Source organism: Cyprinodon variegatus, unplaced genomic scaffold, assembly GCF_000732505.1.
Source record: "Cyprinodon variegatus isolate N-32 unplaced genomic scaffold, C_variegatus-1.0 Scaffold37, whole genome shotgun sequence".
Classification (NCBI taxonomy): domain Eukaryota; kingdom Metazoa; phylum Chordata; class Actinopteri; order Cyprinodontiformes; family Cyprinodontidae; genus Cyprinodon; species Cyprinodon variegatus.
This window is the reverse complement of record NW_015150490.1, coordinates 1,479,507-1,497,825: the sequence shown is the minus strand read 5'-3', so window position 1 is coordinate 1,497,825 and position 18,319 is coordinate 1,479,507. Positions and strand designations below refer to the sequence as shown.

At 37.0% G+C, this 18,319-nt stretch overlaps 1 protein-coding gene across 2 annotated transcripts in view; it reads right to left on the bottom strand.

Annotated features, from left to right (window-relative positions):
- The window catches only part of LOC107105132 (disks large-associated protein 2-like), a 147,456-nt gene that overhangs the window by 67,835 nt on the left and 61,302 nt on the right, over nt 1-18,319 (bottom strand). For both annotated transcript variants that reach the window (XM_015405253.1, XM_015405261.1), the window contains exon 2: nt 1,428-2,578. In XM_015405253.1, the coding sequence (XP_015260739.1) occupies nt 1,428-2,578 (1,151 nt within the window). The remainder of the gene's footprint in view (nt 1-1,427; nt 2,579-18,319) is intronic.

Genomic DNA, 18,319 nt, shown 5'->3' with positions numbered 1-18,319 from the left:
AAGGACTTCGAAGGATCCAGTCTAGGTAGACCGCATCCTTGGAGGACCCGTCCTAGGTTTTCGAACAGAGCAAGTCTCCTTTCCCCTTGCTCCCTTCTAGATTCCTCTGTCCACACCTGCTCCTAGTCTGCTGATTAGCCTGGTCTTTGTTTCTGTGTCTAATATATATACACCTCCTGTTCAGTCAGTCATTTCTTTGCTCTTCTTCTTCAGTCTCTGCTTTTCGGTCCTCCTCTCAAACGTCCACCAAACCTGACAGAAATATTGTATTATTTTATTTTGACCTTTTACAGCCTCCATAAATCTTAGGGGCTACATCTCAATGAATCTAAAAATTACCTTACCCCTGACCCCCACTTTGGGAAACCCCACTTTAGGCTAGCTAATAATTCACATAACGACACATAGACTGAGAAAAAAAATTCTTTTCTCACTAAAGAAATTAAAAAGTATATATATTTTTACCAGTTGAACAGTAGGAATCATTCTCATTTCTTTACTGGCATGTAAAAGAATTTTTGTAATATGTGATATAAATGAAAGATGGCATATCCTCCCACTTACTTGTTCTGTATCCCCTATTTGTCTCCTATTGACGTTCATTGATTTTTTGTCATTTTGACCCCCTCTATGCCTTAACCCTGACAATAATCCTACACCTAACCACTGTATACCTCACCCTAACCTTAACCTAAACTCAATTCACACTTCAGTCCCTGATCTGGCCGTTAGCAAAAAAGGGGGTGAGAAGCAGCTAAATGTTCTCAATTGTCCTCGGTTTGAATGTAAAACCAGAAAAATGGTCTCTACTCTGATGCCAAAACAAAAACACCAACTTAAACAAATACACTCTCCGATGATCGATGCACACATCCCTCCAGACAGTCAAAAAGACATTCAGCCAATTTGATTGGCTGCATTTGCACTACCTGCACTTTTCAACATACATTTCTATTTATGCACACACCACATTATTCACATGTATTAACTGGAATTGCATTAAAACAATAATGACCCTGATAATTAATTAATCATATCAACATAAAAAAATGCTACTGTTTGCCTGGTATTTCAGTTTCCTTGAAATTCATGGGTATTTTCTAAAGACTGAGTCTAGACAGACCAGTTTTAATAAGAATTATGAACATTAGGCAAGGTTGAAAAGCTTTATAGACATTTTCTCAAATGTGTTATGATGGAGCAGTGTCTTAAACATCACTAGTGAGTCAGCTAAACTCTACTTCATCACAATACATTTGTAAATTGATAAATAAAATATAGAGGGTTATTTTACTTTATAGACAAGTTTAATTTTTAAAATGTATTACAATATAATTGTTATTATGAGTTTGAGGCCAAATATTCTAATCAATATATCTTTTTAAATATACCATGAAGATAAACGGTGGCAAATGAAGTTTACTCACCTGAAGGTAGTGACATGCTCGAGATGTTTTGAGGTCTGTGTGCATCATGGGTTTGTCTAAATTAAGTGATGACTTCCTGTAGGCCTCCTTGGCTTGGCTGACTGTTAGTGTCGACCAGGAGCTCCTCTTCATAAATTTGCCCTCAGGTGCCATAGCCATGCTTTCACAGGCTGAGCACTTGACATCATTGTTACTCTTGGAGCCCTTGAGCGACATTTGTCCAAAGTGATGGCTATGCATGGAGTCTGGGTAGCAGTGGCTGACATGTTCCCCATGGTGTCTTGACATCACACTAGGTGTGCGGTAGGTGCTGTCACTGTCCAAGTTGTCATCGGAGCTCCACCAACCTCCCGAACGGTGCTTACGGTCTTTGCTTTTGCTCCTCTTGCTCCCGTGTTTTGTGGAGTGATGACCATGGTGGTAATAAGACCCTGCTCCTCCTCCAACAATATCAGCCTTTGTGCCATTCATCTTTGATGACCCCTCCAAGGAGTGGGACTTGGTGAAGAGCTTCTGAACAGAATGAACGAGGTGTCTGATACGGCCGGGACTCTCGCTGCGTTGCTCAGTGGTTGTAGAGGTGCGCTGGTACTGTAGCGTGTGGAACCCATCGCGGTGGAGGGGCATCTGCTTCTCAAACTGGTCTAACAGATTAGCTGGAAGGCGATTGCTTTTGGTGCCGGCATGGTGGGAGGAGGCAGCAGCTGCTGCTGCTGCAGCAGCAACAGCAGGTGAGGTGGCAGAGGCTGTAATGGCAGCACAGTCTTCCCGTGTGGCAGAGTCGTAATACTGAGAGCTGTAGTGCATTCTGGGGAAGGTACTGCTGGAGATGTGGTCAGATGCGGCTGTTGGGGGCATCATGACAGGGGACATCATCATGCAGTCGGAGTGGATGGAGCTCCTGGGTGAGTACCGGTGGTGAAAGTCCACAGGGCAGCTCTCTGTGGGACTGAGCAGGTATGATGGGTGGCGGGAGTCAGAGCCATGGTGGCCATGGAAGTCATGAACGTGGGGATCGTAGTCCAAACCATGAGATAAAGGAATATGATGTTGGGAACGACTGCCTGATAAGCCCTTCATGTTCCTGGCAGAGGCGACACGTCTGCCTTCATTTACCTTTCGAGGTGGGGACCAAGATGTAAACTTCTGGTCTGTTGAAGATAAAAGGAAAGGAGAAAAATCCATGAAAATCATGAAATCAGAAAAGGAATTGCAATAATTAAAATAATTCTTTCAAATTCAAAACTTTATCTTTAGTGTTAATTGTTAATGTTAAATACAACATTTTTTAACTCCTCCAAGGAGAGTTAGTATGTGTGTTTGTCTGTCTGTCTGTGTACAAGATAATTTGAAAAGTTATGAACGGATTTTAATGACATTTTTACCAAAAGTGTACCTCAGCAATGAACAATCTATTACATTTTGGTGATGATCCACATAACAATCTGGATGCAGGATCTTTTAACATTATTTGGCGGAACAAGCAGTTCCCCCCTAAACCAGAAGGCGGTAGCAGTGACTATTAAGAGCTTCAGCAGCGGAATAAGACAAGAACAGAAGAAAGTGAGGCATGCTTTGCTTGAATTATTGATCTGCTGATCAAAAAAGAAAGCAGAGGGAATGGATAAGGTAAGAGCAAAACATTTGAAAATGATCCAGATCATGTGCAAGTTTTACAATAGTCACAATATGGGGCAAATTCTGCTGCTTAGTGGAGGTCTGCACTCTGCAAGTTCTTTTCTTATTTATTGCTATAATTTTTTATACACATCTGACAGTGATCCATGCATGTAAATAAGGGTTATTGTCTTTCTTGGTATGTAGGTTCCTTGACCTAATTAATCTCTATTTCAGCGGCTTAAAACTTTCCTTTTTGATAAAGCTTATGGTTAGAGCGGCTCAGGTTATCCTGAGCTTTCTCTATAATTATGCTGCTATAGGTTTAGGGTTCTGGAGGACAAAGGGTGCTGTGACGGTGCTGCAGGACAGCAGCAGTCTTGCAAGCAAAGCGTCAAATCCCTGCTGTGTCTGTCTTGTAATTCTTTCTGTTGGCCATCATCCGACTGATGGTGGTTGGAGAGCCACAACAAGGTACTAAAATGCCTCTGTACATCTGCCTCGTTTTTGTTAGCGAGATCCAAGACAGCTGTGGCTATACTATCTTGCAATCATTAGTAATTTAATGTGTGCATGATTGGATGGATAACTGAGTATCTAAAGGGCTATTTGAACTATATAAAGCTCTATACAAATGAAGGCCATTACAGTCAGTATTAAGACTATGTAAAGCTCAATCAACTACTTCTTAATGCAGTTAAAACATTGAAAGCAAATTTTGAAAATAAGGTTTTGATATTATACAAATGTTACTGTCACCTAAGTTTAATGTCTCGAGGTATTGTAGGTTTATTTATTTTAATATGATGTTTCAATTCATTTTTTCTGTAAGTATTATTGTTTTAAACACTGAACACCACCATATACTGTAGATCTTTGTCTTTTCATCTCTGAACAAAGACACATTATATCAATACATATGTCTGTATTATAAATATACATTATGCAGAAATGAACTATTCTTGACATACAATACAGAGACAAGATACGGTTTATTATATCTTAAGTACAGTAACAACCATATATATTATTTTAGAATAGGGAATGGGAGTAAAATAGTTATCTTCTTTTTTGTTTAGCCAAATTGACTTCCGATTATGTATAGATGCAAAAGTATTGCATAAAAGTTTCATGTTTATACATATGCTGCAGAATAGATCTCTGTTTAATATTTGTTGGTTTCTTTTGCCAGCATGGGGTACAGAGTATGCGGATTAGTTTGTGACACAATGCTTTATATATGTATATATTGTGAATGTATGGCTTAAAATAAATAAACCAGATCAAATTAAATCCACTAATAAGATATGAGGCTTTTCTAACTGACAGAGCAAATCAGAAGAATGTGTCTAACACTTCTTTTAACAGTAGAACTTGTGCCTACAGCTTCCTGCAAAGAAATTATAGTCTGATTCATAAAATGAAAGGATGTGATCAGGGCCCTTATGTACACACTGGAGCACCTGAAGTGTGTGCCATTCCCCCATAATTAATTAAGTTCGCTGCAGTGGGAAACCCCAGTCTGAAACAGGGTACTTCATCTTACATAACATTCGGGATCTCTAAATCTTGCACACTGTTTCAAAGGAGCCAAAAATAAAAAGCACAGTTGCCATGGTAACTACCGCTTCAACCTCGGAATTGTAGCTGGATTTTCAAGGCTGTGCAGAGTTTTGGTAGGTCTCAGTCGCAGAATGGGTGAGGGAAAATACAATAGCATGCAGTGTGGCACAGATTCTTTATTCTTAAAGCCACGGCTAGATCTGGGCAGAATCCACAATGTTTGAATAGATTTTGAAATATTTGAGAATGTATTATCGTGTTTCAATTCTAGTTCTTCCTACAAACTGTAACTGCAGGCAGCAGCATCAAGGGCTTCTGTAAAATAAATATAAAACCGACATCAGTTGTATTCCAACTCTTTACAGTTTTATCATAAGTTTTGTCCCTAGAGGAAAGATTTTGAGCAGAGATGAATATCCTATCACCAACATCATATTTGACACCATTGTGTAATTTCATACCCAGTGCAACCGATTTTTAAGTTAATTTGTTTGTTTGACCTTAAAAAGAAAAGACATTCCAGGAAAACCATGTTGATATAACGACAACCATGGGGTCAAATTAATTGTTCTTTGGTCACTGCTTTTTAATATCATCAGCTGCCATCCAATCTCTCCCAATGTTAAAGTTTATCCTCACTATTTGGCAAATTTAAAACCTCTATGACAATCCCTTCCATTAGTTTTGAATTAAACAGCTTTTCAAATCCTGTGCTACGATTCCTCATTTTATGGTACCTAAATTTCTTTACTTCAGACTTTGCAGAGATTATTTTGCCTCTGTCAATAGATTCGTGATACTTTCTTACCAAACATAGTACTTTTCTACACAGTAATCCTCACACTGGCTACCAGTAAATGGTCAGGCCCCTGACTATTTAGATCAGTTTTTTTTATCTAGACACTCAACATGTTACAAAGTTAAATACATAACTGGAAAAGCTTTCAAATGAAGCATGAACTGGGGGGATTAAAGGGGAGTAAAGAAGGTCACACAAATAACTGATTCTGAACTAGTGACCTCAGTTTGACACTTTGGAAGAATGACTCGCACACTTATGGAAAAACTTTATTTGCTAATGCGTTTAGAGCAGAACACAGCCACACAACTGAGGCTCTATCAGGTAATCTCATTCTTTCAAATATTCAATTGGCAAACCATTCTAAGTCCTGGAGAGATGTCATTGTGTTCGTTTGTATCTAGGAAAGAACACACAGATAAAACCTTCAAACGTTTGCAGTTTGCATCTCAAATTTAGATTTTCAAACTACGTGCAGATTTTTTTCAACAGTAGGGGAGAAACAAAAGTAAAAGTCGTTCAGGAACGGCAAGAACCTAAAGATCAAATTCAAAGACGAGCATCTTGATTTGAAAGTGAAATTATTGAGGGAAAAGGAACAGCTGCTAGGTTACCACTGTACTTGTTCATGCTAAAAGCCAATTGTTTCCAGTTTGAACTCCTGACATAATATGTTTCATGATTCTATAATAAGTTTCCTTTTTAAGTTTTCAGTTATACTTCTATTCACTTCTTTTTGTGTTTTCTAATTTATTGGTTTCATTTTTTATTTTGTGTTGTTTTCTGGTTATGGTTTTTGCTTCCGTTGCCCTTTGGATTATGAAACCTACAAGAAACCACTTTGCTTCGGTCTCTGCTTTTGGGTCCTCAAGAAATCTCCACACAACCTGAAAATATGTATTTTTTTTTCAAATGCTTTATCTTTCCTGTAAACCAATGATATAATATTTGAATGTCCATGTACTTCACTCCCTTTTCGAAATCAGAATTTGAAAGGATCTAATCTTATACTCATTAACAGATAAAGCTGAGATGAAATACAGATAACTAGGAAAAAAATAATGAAATATTGCTAATTCATGAATAATTAATGTTGTAATTCAAATGTAACACCTAATTTTGATCCCCCAGGCTTCTCTGTTCATTACCTGGTTATCTGTCAGAATAGAGTACTGTACAAGAACATCAGAAATGATGTATCACTGCATGCTAATACGAATGTTACATCTGACTCTGGGATTCAAAAGCCACACGACATCTGTTTGCACATTCAGAAAGAAATGTAATCTTTTCTTTCTGCTCTCACCACAGGATTCTGATTACAGAAATTATCTTGAGGTAGCTTGATTTCCTCATAATAAGCTGTTTAGAGAGTTTTATTTCAGCCATGATTAGGATTTTAATACCAAATAATTTGAAAAGAGCAGTCAATGCATCATATTGATTGGAGGGGTGGAGAAATTTAAAAGGGAGAAAAACTATTAGGAAAGCAATAAGTGATTCTAATTAATTAGTCAGTCAATTTATATTGGTAGAAGTAGAACTATTGTCAGTATAATACAACAGTTTTTAATCACTTATGCCACTTGAGTACAAACCATCAATCATACTGCTGTCAAACCCACCTTCATTATTTATTAGCTGAATAATGATGATTGGAAATTTGATTGGTTTCACTAGAGTAGCTACCATAAACATGGGCAGAATCATCAGAGTTTATCCTGAATGTATGACAATAGCCCAACTCCAGCAAACGTCATACAAATAGTTTGCTATAAACTTATTCAGTGTCTAAAAACACTATAACTTAGTTAGGCTTTTCTCAAAACTTGGGCTAAGACCATTATTCGATTATTGAAGTAATCATTTACAGGAGTGTAGAGATTAAAATTTGCCTTTAGCAACAGAGCAACCCACCTTGAGCAGCAATTATATCTAAAATTATAAAAAAAAGAAAAGTGTAATCATTTTGCAATTCAGGTAAAAATCTTTTTCCTTTGTCAATATGCTCTATCTAAAACTCCTCAATTGGAAAAGTTTTATTTTCACTTAGTATGATTTCACAAAAAGTCTTCTTTAAGGAACCTTTTGGCTATCTGATCATTAATCGATTAATTTAAAAAAAAATGTTGGTCAGATGAATCGATTTGCAAAATAATCATTTTCTAAAACTTTAAGTTGGATGAATTTCAGTAAGCAGCTATTGTTTGAAATCCACACACTAAAATGCAAAATCATAATTCATAGCAAAACTTTCCTATTTATACAGAGAGAGAGAGAGAACAGTAGAGAAGCAGTAAGTGCTTGCCACAAATCTGTTGTGACAATATGTAGATGGTGTAAGTAAGATGCAAGTGCTTATATCACAGAACAGCCTGTTGTTAGTTTAAGACAGGATGAATTGTTCCCTTAGTGCTCTGTGCCATGATATATATGCATCACAGCCTTCTGCAACGTAAAGTAACAGACAGAGACCGATGCACCTGCCTCAAACAATAAGGGAAGTGATGTCAAGATAAGGAATGCCAGCCGACTCATGAACCTGTCTAGAAAAAAATGAACCATGTCACATAGCTGTCTCTGGATCGCCTTTGGGCAGCAGCAAGGAAGCTTTACTCAGCTCTGTCTTGGTCAATACCTCCCACTCTACTAGCAAAGAGATGACACAGCTTTGTTGCACATTTAGCCTCCAGCTCATCTGCCTTAGAGATAGTTTTGATAGTTTATTTGAACAGATGTCATTTCTCTAACAATTACAACAAACCAGTGTAAGCCAGCTTAGGATGCCTGTGTGCCCTCACATGGAAATGCATATGTATTTGCCTGTATATAACTTAGATTGTATATTGCTTATATTTAGCAAGGTGTATATACAAGAAAATAGATATTTGATCACTCTGATAATTTGCAAGTTCTCCCACTTAGAAATCATGGAGGGGTCTGAAATTGTCAGTGCAGGTGCATGTCCACAATGAGAAACACGATCTAAAAGAAATCCAGAAATCAAGATTTTTTAACTATTTATTTGTATGATACAGCTGCAAATAAGTATTTGAACACCTGTCTATCAGCTACAATTCTGACCCTCAAAGACCTGTTAGTCTGTATTCAAAATGTCCACCTCCACTCCCTTTATTATCCTAAATTAGATGCACCTGTTTGAGGTCATTAGTTGCATAAAGAGACCTGTCCAGCCCATACATTCAGTAAGAACCCAACTACTAACATGGCCAAGAACAAAGAGCTGTCCAAAGACACTAGAGACAAAAATGTTCACCTCCACAAGGATGAAAAGGGATACAAGGAAATTGGAAAAAGCTTGATGAGAAAAGGTCCACTGTTGGAGCAATCATTAGAAAATGGAAGAAGCTATAAATGACTGTCAGTCTCCCTCGGACTGGGGCACAATGCAAGATTTCACCTTACGGGGTCTCAATGATCCTTAGAAAGGAGAGAGATCAGCACAGAACTACAGCTGGTTGATGACCTGAGAAGAGTTGGGACCACCATTTCCAAGGTTATTGTTGGTAATACACTAAGATGTGATGGTTTGAAATTATGGATTGCAGGGGAGGTTCCCCTGCTTAAACCAGTACATATCAATGCCTGTCTCAAGTTTGCCATTGAGACATGGGAGAAAGTCATGCGGTCAGATGAGACCAAAATAAAACTTTTGGTCATAATTCCACTAACCGTTTTTGGAAGAAGAAGAATGATGAGTACCATCCTACGAACATCATACCCACTGTGAAGCATATATATATATATATATATATATATATATATATATATATATATATATATATATATATATATATATATATATATAGGGCTGATAAAATAGAATATTTCAGGTGGTTTTTCTTCTACTTATCTTCTGAACAATTTAAATTTCAAATCTGTCAACAGGCTTCTTAGAACTGTACGTGATTGAGGGATATTGTTAGGCAGGATGTACCTCCTTATTATTACAGATTTTGAGGAAAGCTGTTTTAGGCAGTTGTTATTAGATATGATAAGTGCTAATTTGACTGATTAAATTGGTTTAAGTATTTGACTTTTAATTCTCTGTTGCTAATTTATAAGAGGCTATTATTTATTTAGGTTATTCTTGAAGAAATCACTATCCCCTTACACATTCAGAAATACTCTATGCTGCATAACATCTTGTCCTTACTGTCCACAAAGCAATAACAAGCCAGTTTCTGTCTCACTGCCTTATGCAGCACCTACAATACTTGAATTGTATTTGAGTAACTGGACATTTCCTTGAATGTACTCCAGTCAGCATCTGATACAGTGTATAATTTGTCTCCTGTAACAAAAGATAGGTAGCATCAAGTAAAGTGAAATTACAGTCATAGTGCGGAGGAAAAAAATGAAGTGGGGAAAGCCTCTCTCTAGTTCCTCCACCCTCTCGGAAACATTATGCTGTTAAGCTAAACCTTTACTGCAGTAAATGCCTGACCAGCGATTTTTTTCCCCCCAAGATGCTTGCATAACTTGGAATAAATGAGTCCTCCCTCCTCCACACTAGTGCACCACTAGCCAAAGGAAAGATGTGAGCAACAGGCAGCTTAGCTGTAGAGTTACAATGCTGAGACAGTACTATTTTATATCACAATGTGGCTGAGAATTGCTAAAAGAAAAATATGGATTGTCTTATAACCCTAAAATTGTGGCTTACTTTAACAGGAATGACTCTTTGGTCACACTATGTTAAAAGTTAAGCTAAATTAAGACATTTTCAATAGTCTGGGGTTTGTCCTGTTTTGCTTTTTAAAATTTGCCATTAAACCTGCCTAATAAATGCTCACCTGCTAATGCACAACAATAGTTTATCAAGAGGTAAATTATTAATTATTATGTGAAGAAATGATGAGCGAGACAAATAAGTAAATGTTTGTAAAATTTGCAATGGTCTGAGATATTATATACTCATATATTTACACACATACAAACAGCAAAAAAAGTGAGTATTACATAAGTGTGAAGTGCATAAGTGCAACTGAGACCAAATCATACTGCATTGGTTTAAGCTTTGCAGCAAAGTCTGACTTTCACCTTTTGATATCCACCCACTTCCCTCCTACTGCTGCTTTTCTCTCCTCAGAAAGCAGACAGAGCCGGTGGAGTGATAGCACACACCCTGGACAAAGCTATAGTCTCTCTGCATCTTCTCTGTGGCCTTACATGGAAGAAAAACCCTTGTAAGGATCCCATAATCAATCACTGCTAAATGTGCTTGTGAAGCAAACATAAGACAAGGTCTAACACACAGATAAAACGTGCTTTCTCTCAAGGTTTATCCATAAGTCTTAGTATTGAACTATGCATCGATTGTATGATTGCAGTATTTGACTATAACAGAACAATACGTGCACATACTGGTATATAAGATCAATACAATAAAACATAATCAATTTTGAGGAACAAGTGCAATGGAAATCTTTTGTTTGGGTTCCACCATGAACCTGTTCAAGTAAAACAAAATGAAGCCATGAGAGAATAACTAACCCCATCAATATTTATTCTTCACATCAAATACTAAACTACTGTGTTAGGTTGAGTATATCGCTACCGAAGATAAAATATAGAGGGGGGGACTGGAGTAGGAGGCTTGGCAATAACTCCTACGGTATGTAAACATAGCAAGCTTGTGCTGCTTGGGTGTAAATTGAACATTGAGACACCTGCTGACTGTTTAAGCCAAAATTTCTACCTTAACATATTGCTCTAAAAATTATTTTAACACGTGAGGGAAAACTGTTAAACATAGAATAAATATGTATAATACCTTACCTTGCAATTTACTGATAATGTTTATTTCTGTGATGTATATTTTTTGCCTATGTATTAAGCAGACATGTGGGAACTTTTAAATTCACCATAAAAAAAACTCTAGAATTTACATTAAAAGTTGGGAAGCTGCACACGGTTTGGTTGAATACATTTGCTGAAGCTTTATTAGTAAAATATATAATTTCAATATTAATGATACACCAAAGAAAAATTATTCTACTTGAACTAAAAAAATGCCTTAGGCTGGAATTGAACCCATTATCTTTATGTCACAATGCAGCATACAAACCACAACTTTACCCAGACCACTGTCGTGGCATTTAAGTATTCAATCATACTGCAAGCCTGCACACTTAGTTTGAAATGAAATTAGCTTTTTTTTCAAACAGAAAAATAAGAAAACATAAATATGAAGGCTTACATAGAATAAGATTTTAGGAACTAATTTTGAACATTTCACTGTCTTCTTGTTGCAAGGTTGAAAGGTTCATAGCAGTTACTTTCTGGCACAGGTGCACTTTGCAACATATAGGTAGAACAATCTAGTTAATTTGCTGCCGTGTAAAAGTAATTTTAAATTATTTTGATATATGTTTTTACCATCCAAGTAATTGCTTAAGTGTTGGAGGTTGCATTGTTGTGGATGTGGATGAAGCTCTGAAGCAATAACTGACATAATTAACATGTTCAAAGCTTTAGTAGGTAATTTTTTCTGACAAAAAAAAAAAAAACATTGTTGACAAATTTTGATATGTACAAGCAAATGCAACTAATCATGACAAAAGATGTTAAAAACCTTGGAGCAGCAGTATAAGCCACTAGATATAAGATTTTGGAAGCGGTTTCGGAACATTTGTGAACTTCATTTGAGATTTATTGCTATATAACTGTAATGCACAGTAGAGGAATTAGTTCCAAAGGTTCTGACACTGCATCTGTCCCAGTGAAACCCCTCACTATCATCTATCCTGTCACTTAATAGTGAGCTTGGACCGAGCTCAAAGTGAGGACTTACAAGTAATTGTGGATGGTATTGCTCAGGTAACCTTAGGAGGTGGTCTGACACACATTTATGTGGGCCATGTCTTTAGCCTGAACTGTGATGACTTCCCTCAGGCAGAGGAGTTACTAATTGTACGTTTATTAGATAAAAAAAAATGTGGTCAAATACAGCATGATCTCAAAAAAAAAAATATCACTTGTAGAGCTTTAAATATGGGAATTCTGTGCTAAACATCTTTATAATCGTGTTGCTGGGGTATTTGTGTCTATAAAAAAGGCAAGTTTCAGTGGACTAAATTAATTTTTTTTATTTTTTTAGGATTTTGCAGTGTGATTTTAATCTTGTTTTCCAAGGTCCTTTGGCAACTGTTGGTACATTTGTAATGGTTAAAACTGTCCATGTTGCTGGTACCGTGCTCTGTGAACTGAAAGATAATGTAATCCTTTACTTATTCCCTTTATTCTCATATCTTATCTGTTTCTTAGCATAATCAACCCTATCAAAATATTATGGTAAATAGTTGCAAACTGTACAGGGGAAACTGAACTGTGATAATTTTAACAACTGAAACAATTGGTCATTTTAGTGAAGCATCACTCTGTATTTACAGCTTGTTTTTCGACTGAGCTATTGTCACCACATGTTAATTTGTAATAAAAGCAGGGTCCTCAAATATATCGGTCAATGAAAAAAACAATCATATTTATTAAAACTTGAAAAAAAGTAAAAAAGTTATTAGTGTTGCTCTTATGTACAGCCAAAAATATCTAATTGAATAAGAATAGCCTCATCAAGAGAATCTGCAGGGTTTGCAATGTAGAACAAAGAAAAGAAAGGATTAAAAAAAAAGTTAAAATAGCAAAGAGCTTGCCAACATGATTCTATTTACCTTTGTTTCTTAGTTTTGACGTCTTGTTTATGTAGCTGTCATATCATATGTGATGGTTAAAAGAAAAACTCACTAAATGACACCAGTCTGCCAAGTTTTGACTGCTCATACATATATTATTCAGTTTATTAAGTTGAAATAAAAAAATATTAATCTACCCTCTTAAATAAAATTATAAAAGCATTATTTGTAAAATCTCAGCCCATATAAGGTTAGGCCTCTGTCAAACTGATATCCATTATTAGCATTCAATATATGCCTCCCTTTAATCTATGCCTAAATCATCTTCAGGTTTTAAGTGTGTTAAACCATAAATAACTTATGTCATAGTAATTTTGCACAGACAGGAGGTAAACAAATGGCAATTTTGTAACATAATCTATGGCAAGGCTACGAAGTAGTATTAAAAAACACAACCCTTTTGAGTCTTTTTACTTCCTCCGTACCAACGTGTTCTCGTGTGGTTCAGAAGAGAGGTTCCACATGTGGGAATTTAGAAGCACACCATTCTCTTAATTAGGCTGCTTTGTCATGTTCAGCTTCATCTGCTCTGAACCTTGATGCAGCAGGGAGCAAAACAAACCTTAAGAAGGTGGAGAACATAAAATCTACAGTAAGGGATGGTTATTTTCCACTACATCCATAAGGATGTTAAGCAGCCACTGTGAAAATGATAGCATTTACAGGGTACTTAAAAATACAGATGAGTATAACTGAAGTGTATAGGATACCTCACTGAACTAAAGGTACACATGTTAGATAGGTCAAAACATTTTAATAGTACAATAAATATAAAATCTTCATAAAAATATCCAAACTTGGGGTTTGAAGGAGACCACTATAAGGTGTCAAAGACAAGAATGAATGGAAATACTTGGGAAAGCAGTGAAGCTGTTTTTCGCATTTATCATCAGATCTTTAGAATTTAGGGTGTGAGAGAAATGTTTTCCCTATATTCTACTCTCTTTCTAAACTATGCAGAGCAGAATTTAAAAAATAGCTAAATTAATGTGATACTTAACTGAATAATCACATGCACATAAAGCCTCATAATAACCACGGCATGAGCTCAATAGCAGTGCCCTTCACTCCACGAAGCATGCATCTGATTTTTTGAGGCCCTTCCTCTGCAATGCTGCATTTCAGCTGCACTATTTAAAATATTGTCCAGATTCATCTTCAGATAGATTGTATGAAGGTTGCTTAGGCAGGCAGCAATAGTTCTGGATAATGCACACTTTAAAAATATATGAACTTCTGTGAGGAAAAAACATATTCTCATGTATAGAAAGCTAGGTGATTCAGTTGGCACTGTTTGGACCTTGCACACTTTATGTCTCCCAGAATGACTTTACCAGACAAATGGTAGCAAAAGCCCTTTTGAACATTAGCTGTGTAAATCCAGTGGAAAAAAAACAAAAAACAAAACCCTGCAAGGCCTATACTGTTCTCTCTCAATAATTCACACATGGCAAATTGAGGAACCTCAGCGACAGGTCAGCATGTGCTTACACACATAAGGTGTTATCGTTGAGAGCAAATCCCAGCATGTTTATTTCCCTATTTTAACCTCCTCACCAGCTGGGCTCTGCAACCCTATAAGGAAAGCATTTGTCAGTAAAACTGTAAAATCTGGTGCAATTTGTTTAGTTAGGTTGTTTATGGGGAGTTTCCATTATAGTGAATGAATCAATAGTAAATAACTACAACTAGAATTGAAAACATATACGGATTTCTTTCAATATTATCACTTTTATTTTCATCAATAAATTCACAAACAAATTAAAAAACTTTAACTGGTAGTAACAGGTGACCAACCATTACCATTACCTTTGAATAATTCAATACAATGTTTTGGCTTTAAGATAATTAAGACAGTACTGTTATGCAAAGTCAGAGTGAATAAACTGGCGCTCTTAACTTAATTGACCAAATATGAGAAATATACAGAGTAAATGTAAGAAGTAGAGTATTTCCAAGAGATCCATGATAGTTTTGACCTGCATAGCTCCACCTCAGAAAAAATCTCCAATGACATATGAACATGGGCAATACAGTATGTAGTAGCAGCAATCAATCAATCAATCAATCAATCAATCAATCAATCAATCAATCAATCAATCAATCAATCAATCAATTTCTTTATTGTCAACTACAATTTGCATTGTAATCTAGATTTCAGTTTCAGTACAAACTGTTCATCACATACATCACATACTTTGGGATGGGGGGTTGCGGCTGAGAGGGGGAACGGTTTACTGAGAACATGCATGCCACAGAACGCTGCCGTTGGTGCGTTATTATTACTGCCAAGGCTGCAGTTCTGAGCCCTTCCGCCATAACATCCAGGAGAGGTTTGATAAGGTGGAGGCCGAATCCAAAATAACACTTATTATTTTGAGGGCAGGCTGCACAGGAATTTTCCATCAGCCTTGATTGTTTTCTTGCTGGCTCAACATTGTGAATCCAATATTCCAAATTTGTTGGGCTTTTCCGCCTTGAAGCGAACGTGCACATCCAAGATATTATCCCATCTCACCTTTGAGTTCAACCACCACAGCCAGCCTGTGTCCAATCGCATACAGCATACGGCTCAGCTCACGGTCCTGCTCGTGAACAGCGCGTGAACGAGCAGGACCGTGAGCGCGTCAACCGCTGCCGGCAGCCTGATCAATGCCCAAATTGCCGCCGACATCCTCTGTAGTTCTATATACATTAGGTATCCTCCACATCCAACCAGAAATTAGAAAACCCATACATCTTTGAATAAACTCCACAAACTTTACACACCAGAAAAAAACATTTGTCCATTAGGTGGCTTGTGAAGTAATTACAAGAAAACAGCTTTCCTAATTGAAAAGTGCGGCAGTAATGAGTTTATTAACATTTTTAACTGAAGAAAAAAAATATTCACTTGAACCCTCTATCAAAGGCTTATGTCACAACTCGGCCACTCCGTTCAGCATGGATTGTTGTGTAGCAGTGCCTATACCATGCTTAAGACAATGCAGACTGTTTTCTTGTCTTGTTCCAAGATGGTAGAATGACCTACCAATCGCTAAAAGACCAGCAGCTTCCCTGTGTATATTCAGGTAACTCCTAAAGACCCACCTCATCAGAGCATCTCCTATCCTAAGTCTTACCCATACCTCTGTACCCCTCTAAAACTCTTTCTGTACTTCCCTCTATCTACTTGCTGTCACCAGTGATTCTGTCTAGGGATTTTCCTCTAGAGAATTTTAATGTCATATTGATAATAATTGTAACATTATGTCTACTTTGTAAGTCACTTTGGATAAAAGCGTCTGGTAAATACATAAACAAACATTCAAACATATATAAAAGGCCAGCTTTGAAAGTATGGAAATTACTACCAGCTCTTACAAGAGTAAGAGATGATAAAACTCTTAGTGACACATAAAGGCAGTTGCAATATCTAACTCAGGAAAAAGGATTTCTCCTCTAAATACATAGCTTTTTTTCAAAAGACCTAAAACCTTCAATTCTTGATACAACCAATACGTAAAAGTAACATTTAACATTTCTTAGATCATATAATATTGTAATTCATTTTATATTTCAGAAAAAATATGTGACTTTATATTAAAAATCCCTGTTCTCTAAATGAAAAATGGTAAGGAGAAAGGGAGCACCATTTTAACTTTCCTTCTCTCTCCATCTCCCTTACTAGTTATACAGTATGCTCATCCTATGTTCTCCCTGTGCTATTCTGTTAGTAGTGCTATGTAGTTTTGCCACATTGCTCCATCTGTCACCCTGGTGGAAGTTGAGACAGTAACAGAGCTGGATGAGGTGAGCTCATGACTTTTACATCTTGTGTTTAGTTGGAAATGCAGTGAATCCACAAATAGGCATAACATCAAACAAACACAAGCACACAGTGACACTGCAGAGTTAAAAAAAGCTTTAAAAAAACAAACATATTGGGAACATTTTAATATTGGTAACAAGGTTCTGGGGGTTTACATTTTGTGACTCTCCACAATTAGATATATCCAGAACACAGACAAATAAACAATGTACTAGTACTTCCTATTGTTTGTCTTCTGCTCATCCTAACCAGCCATAACTTTTTCTGTGGCCCTGTTTGCCCTTGTAAACATTGTAAACATCTTTGCTAAAGTGAGGAGTTTACAGTATAGGGTTGAGCTGCCCTTTTAGTGTTTGATCCTGGTAGTCCCCTGCATATTCAGGGTAAGAACATTTTATTTAGGTTTTTTATGTGAAATAGCTCAATTAGGGTGTAATTTTATATAGTCTCTTTTGGTATGTTATTTTATCTTAAAGCTCACCCTGACATTAAACATGTTTTTATGAATGTCAAAATTAAAAAGGAAGTCATGCATCATACACAAATCTAAGTAATATAAGTAGCAATATATGTAGAACAGGAAAAAGGAAAAAAGATTAAAGGAAGAGGAGATAAATGGGAGATAACAATAACATCTTCAGTCTGCTTCATCACCTGCAAGGAGATGTAAAAAGAACAGCACAACCAACGGATATAGTATAAGAGATACAGTAAAGTAACACCTTGATACTATCGCTGAAGTATAAGTAGTTTTATTTAATCTGACATGTACTGTGGAAGCTGAAGATAAGAATATGGGCTTTTTTTATGGAAGTGAATCTCTTAAGTACCTGGAGCCAAGCACCTGTAGTTGTTTGTGAGAGTGCACTTGTGCATGTAAAGTTTATCCAAAGGAAAAATGCTCAATAGTGGTGTGAAGAGCCAAAGACGCGTCGCTGCAGAGCACCGAGGCGAGTGCCGGGGGACCCAGGAGGGGCCAACCCAGGAAATACAGCCCCCCACCAAGGCAGGAGGAGAGAGGACCCCGAGGAAAATCCTCAGCCACCGCAACACCAGAGCCCCCGGGAGCCGCTGGGACGAGTCTGTGGGCTCATAAATCTACATAAATCTTTTTACAGCTAAAGAAATACACTGTACAATTTTTTTTTCCCTTTCGGGCCGAGTTTCCCTAGCCTGGGTTAGGGTTAGGGTTAAGGTTAGTTCCGAACTTAGTCCCGCCCACAAGGTTTGAGGTCGGGAAGTTCGGTCTGGCATTGCTCCATAGTAGCGCGAGAATGATCGCCCACTCTCTGGCGTTCCAATCAAATTGTCAGGGCGGGCTTTATACTATGATGGAAAGATGATCAACAGTAACGTAATCAACCANGTGGGCTCATAAATCTACATA